This window comes from Gallinula chloropus, assembly GCF_964237585.1.
Source record: "Gallinula chloropus genome assembly, chromosome: 2".
In the NCBI taxonomy this organism is placed as follows: Eukaryota; Metazoa; Chordata; class Aves; order Gruiformes; family Rallidae; genus Gallinula; species Gallinula chloropus.
In genome coordinates, this window is record NC_140086.1 from 29,238,110 (window position 1) to 29,257,770 (window position 19,661).

The 19,661-nt window shown below is 39.3% G+C and overlaps 1 protein-coding gene across 1 annotated transcript in view; it reads left to right on the top strand.

Moving 5' to 3' along the window:
- The window catches only part of CNGB3 (cyclic nucleotide gated channel subunit beta 3), a gene marked incomplete at both ends in the record, with an annotated part of 62,500 nt that extends 45,649 nt beyond the window's left edge, over positions 1-16,851 (top strand). Inside the window, 8 exons of the mRNA XM_084260589.1 lie at positions 1,180-1,321; positions 3,112-3,271; positions 3,999-4,096; positions 5,183-5,266; positions 6,930-7,048; positions 11,544-11,690; positions 15,229-15,409; positions 16,558-16,851. Coding sequence (XP_084116715.1) covers positions 1,180-1,321; positions 3,112-3,271; positions 3,999-4,096; positions 5,183-5,266; positions 6,930-7,048; positions 11,544-11,690; positions 15,229-15,409; positions 16,558-16,851 — 1,225 coding nt within the window. The remainder of the gene's footprint in view (positions 1-1,179; positions 1,322-3,111; positions 3,272-3,998; positions 4,097-5,182; positions 5,267-6,929; positions 7,049-11,543; positions 11,691-15,228; positions 15,410-16,557) is intronic.
- Between the last annotated feature and the right edge of the window lie 2,810 nt (positions 16,852-19,661).

Sequence of the window (19,661 nt, forward strand, 5' to 3'; positions counted from 1 at the left end):
ACTTAAGGATTCTGAATGAAAACAAAGAGATTTGGCTGTTAGAATCTAAAACTAGAAAACTACGGTTAACGTGTTCGTTGTTACTACATTTCATTAATCTGCACCCAAGAAAAAAGTGACTTCATAATGAAAAGCTAAAATCGATTGCTTGGAAAAGCCTGACATTTTAGGTGAAAGACTTGAAACAAGTTTCAAATGACTTTAAATGAAAACCCTCAATGGAATTGCTTGTTATTGTGACCTGATTTTCTTATACGTGTATAAAACTGACCCTCAACTGTTTTGTTATGCAGACCATTTATAAATAGGACATCTCATCTCTTAATATGAGAGAAGTTTAAAAGTGGAGGCCACCAAACTACAATGTGCACTTGAAGTGTGCAACCAGATCAGGTGGCCTCAGATTCAGAGTAAGTTTGAAAAGATGTATGCAAGACTATCTATTTCAAAACAAACATCTCCAGAAGTATTTCTGCTGTGTTGTTTTTATTTCAAACTCCATAAAAATCAACAAATAGAAGGAATTTCATTGGTTTTGAAGCAATAGTGATAGATGAAATAATAGAAAAATCTCATTGTACAATTAAAGAAAACAAACTTCCACTCCTAATCATTAGTGAAGCTGAAGTCTGATTGTACAGAGACTTAGGAAGTCAAATTCTAATCAGTAGGCGGCCTTTAAAAATATTCCTAAACCAATTACTTGTTAGCTCAGAGAAGGAAATGATAGCGCATTCATAACAATGATTTAAACTAATTACTCCCGGCTGCACAGTATGGGGGATGCTGCATTACTACTGGTGCCATGTTCTAGAACAAAATTTAAAACAGAAGCTTAGAGATGCCAAGGCACTTTTATACATATGAGAGCTAGTATGACTACCCTCAAAAAATTAAAAAAAAACAAAACCAAAAATTCTGTCCTGGTCTTTTGTTGCTTTCCTAAACTGGTGCTATCATACTAATAAAAATACACTGCTTGAAAGCAACAGGTTCTGTCATGCACAAGGTTGTACAAAGAGGGCTGTACAAAGAGAACAAAAGGTCTTTGCCCAAAGAGCTCACAGTTCAGGTATGAGAAGGAAGAGAGAGGAGACACATACAGGGAAGGAGAATATGTTTAACTTCCACTACATAAGTAACCACAGCCAATAACAAAAATGCTGTCTGTATCCACAGGTATCTGAGGTGTTACTACTGGGCAGTTCGTACTTTAATCACCATCGGTGGCCTCCCAGAACCACAAACCCTGTTTGAGATAGTTTTTCAACTGCTGAATTTTTTCTTGGGTGTCTTTGTCTTCTCCAGCTTAATTGGACAGGTACATCAAGACCTCAATAGCAAGATATGTTCAAATTACTGTAATATAGTGATAATATAGTCAATTTCATTAAGTTTAGTTATGGGAAAAAATTTAGCTTCCATCTGTACATCCCTGTACTTAACTGTCATTTGTACTTATTCTGACAAATACTTGGTTTTTTCTTCATCACAGCCAGAGACAACTTCTTAAAATTCACACTATATTGTTAATCTGATATAAAAAATATAATTGTAAATATGATATTAATATGTACAAATTACTGAATAAGTCATGAATAAGACATGCTACTGCCAATATAATGATCTTAATGGAAATCCCAGGATTTTTGTCAAACTGGAATTCTATTCTCTTCCATAAATTGTAATACTTTTGTTCACCTGAAAATTAACTGGTTTCTGTTTCTTTTGGTTCTCATTTGACAGGAGCAAAAAAAAAGCCCATAGCACAGGAAATCAGATATATTTCCAAATTAATATAATTGAAATATTTCTGGTTTGTAACTATTAAACTTGATCTATATAAAATACCTTGCCTACAGAAAATCAAATGCTACGGTTCTATTTGAGACAGTTTTATCAGATTCCAACAGAAATTCCAGACCTTTTGATTTGTATATGTCTGTTAGTGGAAGAATTATTAGGAAAAACAAAAACTCAAATTTAAACTTTATTTTGAATACAGGATTTGAAAATTCAATCAAACAGTTAAAAATTCCATGTCTCTTGCTGTTTAGAAGTGCAAGAAGAGATAATCATCACAAAACAGTCCCTTGCCTATAGGATTTAAAATTCATGCACAAACAAGAATTACCAAAAATAAAACAAAGTAGTTCATATAAAGTATTTATACTGAATTGAAGTATACTGGATTAAACTTTGGAGTGGCACATTTATAGTTTTTTTCTGAGCTGGTATAGCTGTCAATGAAAGCATCATTCCCAAAGATTCTGCAGATTAATTTTTGTAACCAGTGTAGTCATTTGCAGGCTCAGACCTTAAACCTTAAAACACAAACATCTTCACTGTGGCTTGGTACAGTTCCTGTGTGCAAAGAGCTCTTACAATTACTGACTTACTCCCAGTTTAGCATACTTGACTCCAAATTGTCATTCCTAGCTCTATAATAAAGAGATTTCAGACCACCAACACACTAATCCTTGGCCGCTGCAATATGAGGCCATTTGACTAAAACATGTCTATATGGTTATGCTTTTGAAGAAGGAATATCTATGGATGTTAACTCTTCCAATTACTAAGAACCAGATTACATTCATGTTGGAATTTGAAATTATGCTCCTGCACTAAAATCTCTAAGGACAATTTTCAGTCCAAAGTGCATTTTTAGAACTTAACGAGATTCACTCAATTATTTAAACATTGTCAGGATCTTAATTCTAGTGGTGCCAACTGATGTTATTAGAGAAATTCAACCCAGTTTGCTTCATTTCTGACTTGCTTTGCACACCAACTGCATAGTAGCTTGATTATGGATCTTTAAGAAAAGCATTATCTATACTTTTCATCCATATCCAGAAATATGAGACAGAAGAGTAAGTTGAAACCCACAAATTATTCCTTTAAAATACTTTTGAATACAATTAGATTAAATCTGTAATGCTTCTGAAACAGTGGATGAAGCACCTATTCAAAACACGTAGCTGAATGTATAATTAATTAATCAGTAATTCTGTGAAGAAGTGTTTTATTCTTTTTATATGTTGTTGATAAGATATTCAATCCAGGACTATTTTTACTGAAATGTGTAGTAAGACCAACTGATGCTTGCAGATGAGAGATGTAATTGGAGCAGCTACAGCAGGGCAGAACTACTACCGTTCTAGTATGGACAACACTGTCTCCTATATGAACACATATTCTATTCCAAGAATTGTCCAAAACCGTGTTCGTACCTGGTATGAATATACGTGGGACTCTCAGGGAATGCTAGGTAAGGCTTGCCAATTCCAGTTACACAGAAACTCCCAGTAAGAGTGGTTGTATAGATGCAGATCTAGGGTGGAATTCGTATTTCTTCTTTTCTGAATTGCATGTAAGGAGGGATTTCAATTTACTTTAGAAAAGAAACAGCTCCAAAGCAATATGATGCTTACTATTTCACATGTTTTATTAACATAGGGAGCATACAGACAGGAGGGGAATCAACTTTTTAAAAGGGTAAACAATGGCAGGACAGGAGGGGAATGGACTAAAGCTAAAGGAAGGAAAGTTTAAATTAGATATTAGGGGGAAGTTTTTTACAGAGAGTGGCAAGCTGCTGAAACAGGCTGCCCAGAGGTGGTGGATGCCCCATCCCTGGAGGTGTTCAAGGCCAGGTTGGATGGGGCCCTGGGCAGCCTTGTGTAGATCCAGGCCTGGAGGTTGGTGTCCCTGCCTGTGGCAGGGGGGGTTGGAACTCTATGATCCTTGGGGTCCCTTACAACCCATGCCATTCTATGATTCTGTGACTCTATACATAATTTTCTATATAAATATGGATATGCAACTTAAAAGACACTATCTTAGTAAAAACATATTGGCAGCTTCCTCATTTGAAGTCATTATGGCTAGAATAGCTCCATTAAGCTTTATTTTCTGTACAATGATCATTTTTCTTAACATCCTTTCATTCTTCCTTTGTATTTAACTGAGTGTGCTTGGTCTTTTTTCTTTTACAGATGAATCAGAATTACTGGAGCAGATGCCAACCAAAATGCAATTAGCCATTGCAATTGATGTGAACTTTGCCATTGTCAATAAAGTTGACTTATTCAAAGCAAGTAGTTTTACAGAATACAGAAATGCGTGGGATTCCTGAGGCAGAAACCTTGTTTTGTACATCTTGCAACACTTAAGAGCATGATTATTAAGAGCATGATTATTATACACAAAGCAAAATATGTCTAAGAAATATTTCAGTCAGTGGAGACATGTCAGGACAAAGCCAAGTACCCACCTGCCTTGGAATGTTTTGTGTCAGCAGGGATTTAAAACAAAAAGAAAAAAGGCAAATCAGATTAAGGCATAGCCCTGTTCTATTGACATATTAAAGCTAATGCTGTCGTCAGACTGTGATTTCAGAGTATAACTAATCCCAAGAGCTAAACAGCTAAACATAGAAGAATGTCATTTTTAATACAGTTCATTTGCCTTGCTGTGTACTGCCTCGCACTGCCTGAGAAACCACCAGCGCTATGTATTTGGCACCACGGTGCTGATGTAGTGAATGCTTCTCTTCAGTAACTTTCTCTTTGTTGTATTTTCCCAGAGATACAATTTACATGTGGTACTAAAAATTGGATTTTTAACAACAAAAGCACGGAGAAACTGCAATTTTAGAAGTAGTCTCAACGTACAGTAACCTTAATGCTAGTTCATTCATTAGGGTGATTGAAAAAAATCCAACCATATAATATCTCTGATAATCATTACATAGTGTCATGATTTCTGCCATATTTGCTGAAGCCATGGAATTCACAAATTCATACCAACATTTTTTATGTTCTGGTTTGGTTTTTTTTTCCCTTGGACCAGTAAAAAAAAAGTATGATGAGAGACCCATAAGGCTGTGAACATAGCACTAACTAAGCTTCTGCACCAAAGCTGGATGTACAGAAGCTTACTTTGCAAAAAATGAAGTGATGTTCAACCTAAAAGGAAACTTTATAAGTTTCTGAAATGACAGTTCTTTCAGTCTTTCCTCTGCTTTAAAAGATCATCCTTATGATGTTCTAAGATTGCATTCCACTTTCGAATCCCCAGACCATTCATGCAATTGTTGTTTTTTGCTGCCCAGTGTTAGCACTGATAGTCTCTTGTGTTACTAAATTAATAAAGCAATCAATTCTTACTATTTTAACAGGGGTGTGATACCCAGATGATATATGACATGCTGCTAAGGTTGAAATCCATTGTGTATTTACCTGGTGATTTTGTCTGCAAAAAGGTGAGCATTGTTTTCCCTTTCAATTAATAATTATGGTATGCATTGTAGAAAAATGGTTCAGATACCGGTCAACAGTGTATTTTAAATAAAATTAATCCTGAGTGAATTACATAGCATAGAAGTAATTAAGGTACTCTAACAATAACAAATATGCTCTTAGGTTTCCACCTGGAACAAGACAATATGGATTTTATTACTTACATTATCAAACATAAAATTATAGTGACATGGGAAAGTACTCAATGTAAATATGGCTTATCTAATGATACATCACGAAGTTTAAAGTGTTAAAATAAAGAAAGCTTATTTTTTTGTAGAAATATAGATGGAAACCTAGCCTGCAGAACTCACTGTATGATACGCTGCATGTGTTTCATTTGTGTATTCAGAAACTTTTAAATGGAGTTATCCAAGAACGTAAAAAATACACTTCATCCCCTACAGCAAGATCAGCTGCATCTGATCTAGGTCTCCCTACAATCACAGCTTTGAGCAATCTCCAGACTTCCAGCTCAAGGCTGTCACTCTGTCCCTTAGCAAAGACACCCATCTTTTCTCAGCCTTTTGGCTCAGACACGGCTCTATGGTATGGTAATAGCCCTGCTTCTGACCAAGTGAACGTAAGTCTCCTTTCAAAAGGCATGTAACATCCTCACAGGCAGCGATGGATGTAATTGCTGTTGGGTAGGAAGGATGGAAGAGTAGTTTAGGGTGTCTGGTTGTACAGTGCACAGTATGAAAGGATTTTAGGCTGCAGCTGGGACTCTGCCACAACAGAGATAATAAATGACACCTTGGAGCTATGTTGTCCTCGTTGTCTTTTACCAAGGAGGCTTCAACACACAGGCTTGGAGATGCAAGGGAAGGGATAGGAAGAGCAAGCCCAGCATTTTCAGTTCTGTCTTTGTTGCTGTTGCCTTTTCACTTTTAAAATGAAATTGCTGCTTTGTCTCAGTTACTCCAGCTGCACAAGTAGAAAAATATATATTTGCGTGTCTTTTGGGGATGTTGGGAGGACTGTTACAGTAATCATCATTGTGAAGGCCCTTATATTGCTCCAGCTGGCCTGGTTTTTGTTGTAAATTACATGTCATGCTTTGAATCCTAATAGATCATGTGAAGGATAATAAATAAACTAATAACCTCTTATACCATCCAGTGACTGCATAAAAGTAGAAAAAGTTTTGAATGATTGTTTATTCTTATTTTCCTTTTAAATTAGTAAGTGATGATTAGAAATAATAGTATAAACTGAAGCTTTTTAGAACATGAAGCATGGGCTTTTTTGCACTTCCCTGTTTTTAAATACACTGCTGAAGTACTTCAGTTTCCACCAGATCAGTTGATGGAAATGTCTACTAAAATCCTGATTATTACCTACTCTTCTTTTCTCAAGCTGGTCTAGGTAGTGATACTTTTGTTCAAATACTGTTCCACGCCATAATTAAATCTGCCAAAGTCAGCCCTTTGAGCTTATGCCCAGTGCTAGGAAAAGTAGCACAAATATTTATTTCTCCATCATATCAGTAAACATATTGATGAGAAAGTGGAAAGATATTTAAAGAATAGCTTATCAGATTATTCTAACAAAAAAAAAAAAAACAAAACAACCAACCATGCTGCTCAGCTAAAACATGAGCTATTTCTGTGTTTGTCTGCCCAGGGAGAGATTGGCAGAGAAATGTACATCATTAAACAAGGTGAAGTTCAAGTCCTTGGAGGCCCTGATGGTACAAAAGTCCTAGTTACACTCAGAGCAGGAGCTGTATTTGGGGAGATCAGGTAGGTCCTTTGATCTTTCTAACACTTTCTTTGGAACTGCTCAAATAATCCATGGATGTTTTAACTTCTTTGTGGTAAGCATGACAGCTACCACAGGGAGGCTGGAAAGTTGTTAGACACAAGCAGGATGACACTGAGCAAGGCAATACAGGTAAGAGAAGGAAAATCTAAGTGAAACATCAGAGACCAATCTGGCAAGATCTGAAACTACTGCTTTGAGCAATGTAAACAATGATATACAGATTTCTCTTTCAGCATTTAAAAGATTTAACACACCTTCCTGTTCTGAGGTCTTCAATGCAGCAGGACTAGATGCATTTTACTGCCCTTACACAGCAGATGGTAAAAATGATAATTAATTTCCAACAAAGGAGATAAAAAAGCATCTAAACCAGCAAATAAGCCTGGTTCATTTAGGAGCTGAAGTAGGGATTATGTTGCTGAAAATCAGGCGTCCACATTTGAAAAAGTATTTGTTTAAGAGCATACAAAACAACAAAAAGGCTGACAGACCAGGTTTTTGGATGTGAGTTTATCTGGAGAATAAATTTTTTCTCACGTGGTTACAAACACATTTTCTATTCTCCATGTGGTTGCTATGCAGAATCCATTAACTCTTATGGGCCACGCTCCCCAATTAGCCAAGTGCTGGATTTTAGGCACCGTGTCCCCCTGCTGTGGTTGGCCTGAGGAAAAGTAACAAAATACATGTGCTGCTGCATGTGATAAACTGGATTCTTGATTTCCTCCAGCTGCCTTCCTGTTATTGTTAATCCTCTTGCTGGTAGCTTTAATCTGCCTTTTGAAAAGCGGTAATCAGCTCTGTGCCAGTTTTACATTTATCTTCTACTCATGTCTCCTCTGTGGAAAGGGAAACATTCCTGTGTATCCACAGACGTGCAGGCAGAACTTGCCTAGACCTCAAGTGGGAAACACCTGATATATCCCACAGATACGGACATTTCTTTGCTGAGTGGGAAAGTGAAATTGTATCAGCTCCTTGAGAGGAGGTTATTTGAAAGGCATTTCTCTGTGTGACAATACAGTACCTGAGCAAAGCCTCAAAACAAAATGCCGTGCTGTAAGTTGTGTGGAAAGGCTGAGAACGCACTGGCTTTCAGTAAGAGCTGAATAATGAAAAGATAAGAGGAAAAGCTACTGCAGTCCAGATATTTAACACGCACACAGTTTTCAATTATTTATTAGTCTTGCACTCGGAGCAAGGACGTAATTTTTTAAACTGAGAAATGATTATGATTGGTTGCAAACGAGGAAGGGATTGTCAGACTTTTGATCTAATGCAGGTGAGTGCTTGTTTCCACGTGAGAAATACACAACAGCCTGTAAAGATTCATTTCCCAGAACATGCTGCTCTTCACATAATTGCACATATGGCCATTAAAACCCTCAGCAATGCTATAACTTTACACTTCCAGTCTTGTTTTATTCATTGCTGACCTACTGCGGCAGCATACCAGTTCAGACACATGTAATTTGCATATAAATGACAGGCACTGGATAAGCTGGAGGAGAAAATGCACAGCAACTAGCAGACATCCTCAAAATTGAAGAAAAGACATGAAGCGCTAAGTGTATCGGTGGAGATTTATCCTCTTCCTTGTGGCAAATAATGTTAGAAAATAATGAGTTTGTATAGTGCCTCTCTATGTAAGTTCTGTCAAGGTCTTCTGAATACCGTATAGCAGAAGAAAATGAAAGAACCCCATTCTTTAGTGCATGCAACATCACTCCATTTAGCACATCCAAGTTTTCCCCCCAGTATTCATAGTGTGGTCATCACCTGATATCAGGCTGATTTCCTTCTGATTTCTGATTCAAGATGTGTTTAGAGAAATACGCCGGCTTCATTCGGAGTGCTTTAACTACATGATTTATAAGACACTTGTTGTTCAATTTCGCCCTGTTCAAAATGCATGTAAATGATGCTTAAAAAGTCTCTGAGGGCAAAGGAGTTGAAGAAAACAAAAGATGTTTATTTCAAAAAAAAAATTCACGGAATTATACCAGAAGGCCGATGCAAGGCTGATGTCAAACAAGTCCTTTGCTAGTTTCAGCCTTGAACATTATTACAGAAACAGATTAAGTAATAGGACTTGCCTTCCAATTAACATCTTACCCTCGTCGCTACTTTCCTGTATAGATAATAGCAGTTTGGGTAAGCAAAATAATCTCAGATTCAGAGGCAAACAGATTGCTGCCCTAATGAGAGCCTGTCTGCACAGACAATTGAGAATGAGAGAAATTCAACTATAACACAACACCTCATTAGCCCAGATAAATTTACACTTTAAGCCAGATGTCCTCATTCATCCATGTACTGTTATTTCATTGGAACAATTTCCTACCAGAAAATGGTAACTCTGGAAAAATTAAAATATTTCTCTCTTACATGTAATTTTTTTGACAGGAAGATCTCTAAATGTTTGGTCTCAGCTTTAACCTTTCTACTATTTTGTAACTTTAACTTTTATTTAAAAAAAAAAATCAAAACTAAAGGGAGGCCTTAGCTTTGTGGAAGATTACTTCTTCCACTTTGCCCCAGGATTTCCCAGAAAGTGGCAGCTGCTGCTTTTAAATGAGTTGTGCCCTTTGGTGTTTAACATCCTGCTCAAAAGCAAGACCCAGGCCTATTTCCCTTATCCAATTTACCTGTTGTCTCCATAAGCACATAGGTGCCGAGCTGCCACAACCCTGCATGTTCAGGTGATGTGCTGATCAACCAGCTAATTTCAATGAACAGCAGCTTCTGACAGAGATCAGCTATTGAAAAATAAAATAGATAAACTGAGTCATTGCTCTGACAACTTTATACCTCTAAATTGAATCTGCTAGCATAAGAATTCAAAAGTTATTATCTCATGGTAATACTACATCATTGCAGGCTAACAACTGGAATAGAAAATGTCAGGTGAAAAAAGCAAAGTTCTTTATTAATGCCAGGATGACATTATCAAGAACCATTGCAAGGCAAATGTAGTTATTTTAAAAAATTTGGTCTAATATGTAACTCTTAGCACATTAGCCAAACCAGATGATTAAGTCCATAACACTGTCCTTAGTAAAAGAAGGTTCTTTTCGATCAAGGACTTTCTTGTAAAATTCACCTCACATCATCACCATAATGAAAAAAGTTGATCTCTTTAGTCCTAGTCTGCCTCAATAAAATGAGCTTTCTGTTAGGAAAGCCTGAAAATGATTGTTCAATGACTTGTTGAGAAGTGATTCATCAGAACTCAAAAGCTGTTTGCAATTTGTTTTAGCTGCTTTTCTTATTGTGCAAATAGTTTTATTCTACCTGCGGAATTGTACAGAATTGTTTAGAAAGAAGATCACATACCACATTTTCAGCTTGAGTTCATCTATTGATTGCTGTCTTGGGTTGCAGAAAAACCACTCTGCATGTGTGTGAGTATTTGTGGCATGTGCAGAAAAAATAGCCTTGTACACAGAGTTGCAGAGGTCTCAGACTGTCCTTTATAAAACATAATATATAATCTTTAGGATTTAATTTATGAATATGTTCTACAAAGATATTTAATATTAATCACAATTTTTATATACTTGATTAAAATTCATTCCTAGTTTATGGGGTCCATAATAGCCTTTATTAATAACTAATATTGTTAAATATTCTCTAACAATATTAACTCACTGCAAGATATTTATGGGACAAATTTTAGGGTAGATCTCATTGAATGCAGTGATAAAGCAGTTTAAGTACTAAAAGCAAAATGCAACCTCTCTTGCATATCACCATAGCTGAGAACTGAAGTCTCTCCATTTAATTCGCTTAATGCAAGATGAATCTTTTTGGTTTTAATTTGTACAACATACAGTGCTTATGTGGATACCCCTCCTATGGCCAACTGCTGCTTATTAAACTGGTCTAATGCCTTACTTTCAAACAAAACAGCCTTCTTTTTCTGGCAGACACATTTGTAACTGTCAGGTTGAAAGACCTTTCTCATCCATGTGATTCAACCTGCCAACATTCAAACGTGAGATGTGGTATGTGAGAAAACTGAAAACCAAAGTCCCACAGAGGTTACTCACCCAGGGAAATTAAAATTCTAGGAGAATCATTCTTCATTGTAAATAACTCTTTCAATAATAATGGACTTGTGCTGCTCTACTTCTGACGTAAATAATTTTCAACAATAAAATTAATGAAATGACAAGTTCACGTGAGGACTAAAATAAAGGCTGCTCTTGCTGTGGGGGTCTCTTGGGAGAAATTTCTCTATCAAGCAATAATTTTCATGTCCTTAACATAAACATATGCCTGACGATTTGCCTTCCTGAGGCAAGAAGGTATTTCTAATCCCAATTGCAAAGGGACTTTTCAGAACATCAGGTAGAACATTTGGGCATGTAAGTGAGCTTTAAGACTACTTTAACAGAGAGATTCCTCAGCCAAGAGATTCCTCACTGGGACAACTAACAATGTGACTGAAGATGCTTATTTTCATTCCAGCCTATTAGCTGCAGGTGGAGGAAATCGAAGGACTGCCAACGTGGTGGCTCATGGTTTTGCCAACCTTTTCATTCTGGACAAGAAAACACTCAATGAAATCTTGGTGCATTATCCTGACTCAGAAAAACTTCTCATGAAGAAAGCAAAGTATGTCCTAATAACAGGTTTTTTAGTCACATTATTTAGCTGCATAATGGACAGTTGTGGCTTCTGGACAGATTTGCGCTCCTTTCTTGGGAGAGTGGCAGATGTAAACACATTTGTCTATAGAGGTCGGATTTGCTGATAGTATCTGGTGGAAGATATGGTCTTGGCAGGGATTCCAAGGGTCGTGGAAATGTGGTAAGCAGAATGAAGCCCTGAATGTAGTTGTATTCTCCATTGTGTTTCAGGTAACAAAACAAGTAAGAGATACCTGGATACCCAGACTCCTTACATAGTCAAGAAAGAAACTGCAGGACAGATGTCAGTTAAGGAGTAGGTTTTAAAAGGTGCAAACAAACATTTGCAATGAATTCTACAGAGATATGCTTAAATGCACCCACAGACCTGAATGCATTTCCAAAACCTCAGGCAGTAGTTGGGAACAGATTTGACAGGTCCAACGAGATCCTACACAGATTAGAGAGGTGTGCATTTTGTTCTAAAGGATTCTGGAATGGGAATTTAAACCCAAACTGCTTTTCATCTTGCTTTGTCTGAAGCTTGCTAGGATCACCGTTTCCCCAGCTGTGAAAGGACAAAATATTGACAGATTTTTGCCATGGAATTACGAGAAAATTAGTACCTTGCTACCATGTAAAATGCCCAAATACATGAAACAGTTTGTCATTATTAGTATACTTTAGCACTCATTGTTCTAAGCAGTTGCCTTGCATTGCTATCAAAGGTTGGAAGGTTGCTCCCATACTTGAAATACCACTAGAGAAGACTAAACATAGCACAGGAGTGACATTTTGTTTAGGGAGGTGCTAGCAGATGATTGCATTCAGCATGTTTCAATAGCCCTGGCTGTCAAACAGCAGTATCTTGGGAGTCATCACATCCCTCAGGAACAAGGAACCTAGACAGAGAATGGGCTGGTTGCCCAATTTGCAAAACCAGTATTAAAGGTAGAAAGATAGAACAAATCCTCTGACTGATGGTCCCCAGAATTTATCCTTCCTGACTTTTCTCCAGCTTCTTTCTAAACCGTTGTATACCCTTCATTTCCTGGTAAGCCTCTCTGTCCCATACTTCCTTCTTTCTTGCTTGCTTTAATCATATGCTGCCAAGCCACTGAATTCTCCTTCCTCTACAGAGCATCCAGACCGACAATCCTTCATATCTGCATTCCCACTTGAGCCCAAAGCCCACTCTAGATATCAGCCTAGATATAGGATATTCTGCTTAATTTTAAGATACACAGTACCTACCCTATGCTGGAGGCCATGTATTCTGCTCACCTGCCTAGGCATCCACTAATTCTTCCAAAACTCCTGTGCTCAATCTGTGGTCAGCTGTGTCTCTAGAAAAACAAGGCACCACCAGGAGATTTGTGCACTACTTTGATCTGCTTTGATGAAGATTGCAGTTACATTGTTTTGGAACCAAGTTTTCAGCTGCTCTGCCCTGGAAGATTTATGTTAGAGTTCCCCTGTAGGATTGCATTGGCCATCCCACACCTTTAAAGGGCTCCTTGAAATAAACTCAAAGGAGTTATTCAAGCAAGAAATTAGTTCCATTATCACCTGCCTGATACTCACTGTATGGTCTTTACATAATAAATCCATGCAAGCCACTGAAGTGCACTTTTTAAATTCATGACAATAAAACTTTAAAAACTAAAGTCTTTACTTCTGAAATCCCCAGAGTTACAAAGCACAGGATGCTGGAGAAAATGACAGTATTATGGGATTTACTGCACTTCAGACTGCAAGCATAGTCCTTGGTCGTAAGAAAGCCTTAGTTCAGGGCTTTTGCAAGGACAGGGAAGTTGCCTTGAAAACTAAGAGTAACATAATAGAAATTGAAAGCCTCTGCTTTTCACTGGTTCCATCTATCTTGGAACTGTCATCTCATCTTTACCCTTGTCGTTCATTCTCACTTCTTGTCGTTATGGTTGCAAATCAGTACAGCTATAGAAGGGTGTGAAAATCTCATCTGCTACATGATTGGCAGCAATTTTTATATCTCCAGGGTATCTTCTTCTACTGAAGAAGACCAAAAATAAGTACCACTGTCTAATCTAACCTATGAGACATGAGCCAGGCTGAGTTAGTTTGGTAAACTATTACTTCCACAAGCATCAGCTGGATTTCAAATTAAGCACTAAATACAGAAGGCCAGGTAAGAGACTTCTATCTCAGGTATGAGGCATCTGTCCTCCTCCTTACCTTATAAAACTCTCATCTGCTTTGTGACACTTTAATTTAAGCCTGGACTTGTTTATTTTCCAGGATATAGGTAAGGAACCAGCTGCTTGTAGCTTGGACAGATGTACTTTTGCTGGGTAAAAAAACCTGGCTGGATGGCCAGGCCCAAAGAATTGTGGTTAAAGGAGTTACCGGTCACAAGTGGTGTTCCCAAGGACTCAGAACTGAGGCCAGTTCTCTTTAATATCCTTATCAATGATCTGGACAAAGAGATCAAGTGCATCCATGCTAAATTTGCAGACAACACCAAGTTGGGCAGGACTGTTGATCTGCTGGAGGGAGGGACTCATCAGAGGCTGGATTGATAGGCTGAGGCAAACAAGGCGGCTCAGTGCCTTGCATCACAACAATCCCATCCAATGCTAAAGGCTTGGGGAAGAGTGGCTGGAAAGCTGCCCTGCAGAAAAAGGACCTGGGAATGTTGAGTTGACAGCTGGCTGAACATGAGCCAGCAGTGTGCCCAGGTGGCCAAAAAGGCCAACAGCATCCTGGCTTGTGTTAGAAAACATATGGCCAGCAAGAGTAGGGAAGTGACTGTACTCAGCACTGGTGAGGCCACATCTTGAGTGCTGTGTTCAGTTTTGGGCCCTTCACTGTAAGAAAGACATTGAGGTGCTGGAATGTGTCCAAAACAGAACAAAGCTGGTGAAGGGTCTAGAGCACAAGTCTTATGAGGAGCGGCTGAGGGAACTGGGGTTGTTTAGGAGGCTGAGGGGAGACCTGAATTGCTTTCTCTAACTACCTCAAAGGAGGTTCTAGCCAGATGAGGTTCATCTCGTCTACCAAGTAACAAGTGGTAGGACAAGAGGAAATGGCCACAAGATGTGTCAGGGGAGGTTTAGAGTGGATATTAGGAAAAATTCTTCACTAAAAGGGTTGTCATGCATGGGAATGGGCTGCCCAGGGAAATGGATGAGTCACCACCCCTGGAGGTATTTACAAGACATGTAGATGTGGTGCTCAGGGACATGGTTTAGTGGTGGAAATGGCAGTGCCAGGTTAATGGTTGGACCTGATGATCTTAAAGGTCTTTTCCAACACAAACAACTCAGTGATTATGACTTCAAATTAAACAGTAGCCTCCAACTCCACCAGGGCTGGGGTAAAACCCCTGCCCTTTCCAGCTTTGCTCTTGCCACTGGACCTGGGACAAAAGCCAATTTGCTGGAAAAGTTGCCAGATTTTCATCCATGAATGTGACGTTTTATCTTTAGAGGAACTCTGCTCCGTTCACAGCACTGCTGCCTGTTCTCATTCCTTCCCATCTCCAGGGTGCTGCTGAAGGAGAAGGGGAAACCTCCTCCAGGACCACCAGTGCAACAACCACGGGGCTTGGCCAGTCTGTTTGGGCAGAAACAGGAAACTCCAAAATTGTTTAAAGCAATGCTTGGAGGTAAAGGAAAAGATGGCCTTGCTAAGCTGCTGCAGCTGAAGAGAGAACGAGACATTAAGGTAATGCCACAGAAAATAGATAAATCCGGTGCTGAAGAGGGAAATAGGAAAGGGCCTGGGCAGAGTGGACAAAAATGTAGCTTGTCTGCAATTAACGGCAAAAACTCCCAGTAGCTGAGATATGATCACTGTAATGAATCTCTGTAAACACTAATTCTAAAATTTGGCTTAAATCTTCCTGGATGCAGACTCTGTGCAAAGCAGAGAAAACAAAACCAGAGGAAAAACAAGGAAAAAAAGCAACCAAACAAAAATCCTCAAAGAAAGTAGGGATAAAACAGACTTTACAGGGGCACTAAGGGCATCTGATCTTCAAATTTTATGTAAACACCATTAAATACAGAAATATCCTAAGAGAGTAATCTGATCCAGCTGACTCAATCACACTTTGAACTTTCTGATTCAGAGTCAGATCTCTGGTTGTCAGAGATCCTGAAGACAGAAATTAAAGTTTGGCCCACCCAGCTAAAACTGATTAAATCTCTAATATATTGCACTTGTGAGAAAACTGTTACTTTAGTTCATGGAAAATAATCCCCACATTATACTCGGCTCTGAGAAATGTTAATAAGAACCTGCTCAGTTCTGTACATTTATCAAAAGGTGGCAGAACCCTTTTCTGTATTTATAGCTGAACTGTCAGTAATTTTTATTTATTTCTTTTTTAAAGTTAAATAAAGAACTTTGCTGACACAAATTACTGCAGCACTTTGATTGGAACAGAAACATTGCCCAACCTGACGTGCGAATGTAATAGCAAACAGGCTCGGCCAAGGAACTGTGGCGCTGGGCAGTATGTCAGGATTTACACAACACTTTTTCTTTCTATGCTTGTGTAAGTAGGTAAAGGAAAGGAAAGAAAGGAAGGGTTGTGTGCCCCTAAACCTGCACATTTCACGCCGCTGTATTAGTAAGAAGCAGATACTATCATGGCCCACAAGCTTTTCCCAGGTTCTATGTTGACTTTCTGGTTCTGAAATTGCATTTTTCACTTAGAAACTGATTTTCAGCATCTAAATACAAATTGCTGTGCACTGCAGACATTAATCACAGCATCCACGCTGTGCCTTTCCACTGCATCTGCAGAATAGAACTACTTCCCAAATTCCTGCAGCAGCACTGGAAAACATGAAACTTCCTCTTTCTAGGAAACTCTGACGGAAACGGAGCAGAAGCCTGAACAAGAGGAGAAGAAACCTGAAGAAGAGGAGAAGAAGCCTGAGCAAGAGGAGAAACCTGAACAAGAGAAGAAGCCGGCAGAGCCCACAGCCTCATCTGCACCCCCGGCACAAGAGGAAGAGCCGCATACAGATGCTAAACCACCTGCAGTTATACACAGAAGAACCTCTAATGAGTCTCTGATCATTAGCATGTCCCCATCCCCCAGAGCAGGAGAAGGAGAGATCCTTAAGGTGGAAATTAAAGAGAAAACAAAGAAATAGATGGTGCTTTGGGCTGTGGCTCCATCTGTTGACTTTCTGCATTCAGAGGGCTAGCTGACTGCTTTTGGGTACAAAAGATTAAAAGTAGAGAGTACTCAAGAGAAAAATCTACCCCAGCTCCTCTTCTTTCCCTCCCCTCCTGAGACAGCTGGACCAATTATTTATATACTCATCTCTTAGCCCTGAGCCTGAAAAGAGAACTTCTAGTGTTATAAGAATTAGAGCTTTGATTGTATTTCAGGACCACTTGTTTCTTGTTTGATCCATGCTCTCCTTTCTCTCCTACTCTGTCTTGTTCCTACTTCTCCTCTTCCCTCTCCTGTTTATCCTCACTTTCTTATTGCTGTTCTTGTTGCTCAGCTGGCTCTTAATTTTTCTGGGTGTTCTTTTCTACTTTCTTTTCTGGTTTCCCATAGTTATCCTTTTTCTTGTTACTGCCCTACTGCTGCTGAGGTTACTTACGTTTCTCTCGATCCTTCTCTCTCCTCCCCTTACACTTCTCATCAGTGACCTGCTTTTGTGACTGGGGCGGCTCAGCACAGAAAGCTGTGGTGCTGTGTGCTGGGGTGTTTTAGCTTGGGACAGAGGGCTACAAAACCTGACCACCATCAAAAGATAAAATCACAAAATACACAACAGGGAAGCAAGCTGCAGAAATATTGCCAGCTTTGTGAAAGTGCATCTGCTCCAGTTGTTTTGGACTTTGGAGAATAAATATGGCCAAGACTTAAGATGTTCCCCCCACACACCCAAGGAGTGACCTTTAACTCTGGGCTGCCAATTTCCACGTTTGATGTTCTCGAGGGGTTAGGCATTAACACTGGCCTTTCAAAGAGCAAGCAGTTGATGCTAAGTTTTTGAAAGAATCTTTGTATCAAAACTGACCACTTTAAAAATAAAGGCCATTTTATAAAAAAAACAGAATTTGTTTTTTCTGGATCTGTGGTGCATAGTTTCAACCGACACTGCTGTTACTCACCTTGACTGACAGTGCAAAGCGAGCCTGATGCCTTACCAGGGCTGAACTAGACCATACCTGCAAACTGAAGTGAACTCTTTACCAGTGCCAGAGCTGGGAGGGCTACAGCTGTCTAACAGGGAGCTCCCACGCTGCCAACCTGCATCAACTCATCACAGAAAGGGAAACAATATTAAACAAAAGGCTGGATTTTTTTAAGCTTAATTATCAGTTACTTTTTTCTCTTCCATTGGTTTGCATCTCTTTTCTCTCCCTACCCGATTTCAGTCCCCACTGGAGGGACAGTCCTGGGAACTAAAACCATTATGCAGAGGCCAAGCCAAGAAATCACAAGAACAGGCTTCACAGCTCCTCAGCTCACCAGCCAGCCAAGGCAGGCTCCATGCCGCAGCTACACGTTCACCTTGCTGGCTGCATGGGATCCTGGGGCTGGGCATTCTGTAGGCCTGCTCTTTAAAGCCTTTCAACTTCTTTAACCACAGGCAAAGGTAGCAGCCCAACCACAATCAGCAGGAGCTTGGCATGTGTTATATACTCCACACATCCTCTGACACGACCAGGAACCAAATCCCTCCCAAAAAGAAAGCTTTGTCACATTACTGGCAAGGTAAAGGTTCCACTGCTACATGGGAAGAGCCACCTTTAGGTGCATGTTACTTGTTCTCTGCTAAATGAGAAAAAAGAATGTTGTAACAGAGGTAGAAGAATGCTAAGAAGCCTTATAAGGAATTATTCTTCTATTCCATCAGCCAGGAATATCTTGATACAACCCCAAAACTAGAAATATTGCAGAACTGCTCCACAAATGAGGCCTTTTGTGAATAATAATGATCTGTGAATTCGTTACAACACAGGGCTCTCACATCTTTTAATGCACAGAGCATTGTCAAAACATTATGGAAAGGGGAAAAACACATACCTCCCCCCATTTTAATATTTTTATATTGAGTAAAGCTTTCTCATTGCAAAAGATTCAACCCCCTCCTGCCTACACAAATGCTGTCAGGTAACTGAACGATTTCACTGTTGGCATATTTAAGTTCATCAATCACCCACTGACATATATTACAAAGTAAGGGTTGAGACTGCAGCAGCAAGATTACACCACAGCAGCAGGGCATCCCACGAGGTGCTGCTTTGCTACATCTCTTTACAGCTCAGGATTGCAGGAAAGCTTGGCAGTTCCATCTGCAAAATTACTGAGTTATGCACAGCTCCCACGTTCCTTAGACACAGAACAAAAAAGAAGACAAATCAGTAGTTGCAGAAGATCATGGCCACACAGAAGAAATCCATCTGGTTTTCTCTGGTGTACAGCACAGGTCTTATGAGCAGCTGAGGGAACTGGGGTTGTTTCATCTGCAGAAAAAGGGAGAGGAGACCTTAGCCCTCTCTACAGCTACCTCAAAGGAGGCTGTAGCCAAGGGGGTGCAGTGCTGGTCTCTTATCCCAGGTAGCTAGCGGTAGGATGAGAGGAAATAGCCTTGTGCCAGGGGAGGTTTAGGTTTGACAGTGGGAAAAACCTCTTCACTGAAAGTGTTATCAAGCATGGGAACAGGCTGCCCAGGGAAGTGGAGGTATTTAAAAGATGTGTAGATGTAGTGCTTAAGGACCTGGTTTAGTGGTGGACGTGGCAGTGCTAAGTTAATAGTTGGACTCGATGATGTTAAAGTTCTTTTCCAACCTCCTAAACAATTCTGTAACATCTACTTTTCTGATATTGGAGTATTTTCTCCTTCTCAGGATTCTCACATTTTTATGGGTGGGCAGGAAGGACCAGGAATCCAAGTTATAACTATTAATAGGGCTTTCAGCAGAAGGAACACCACAA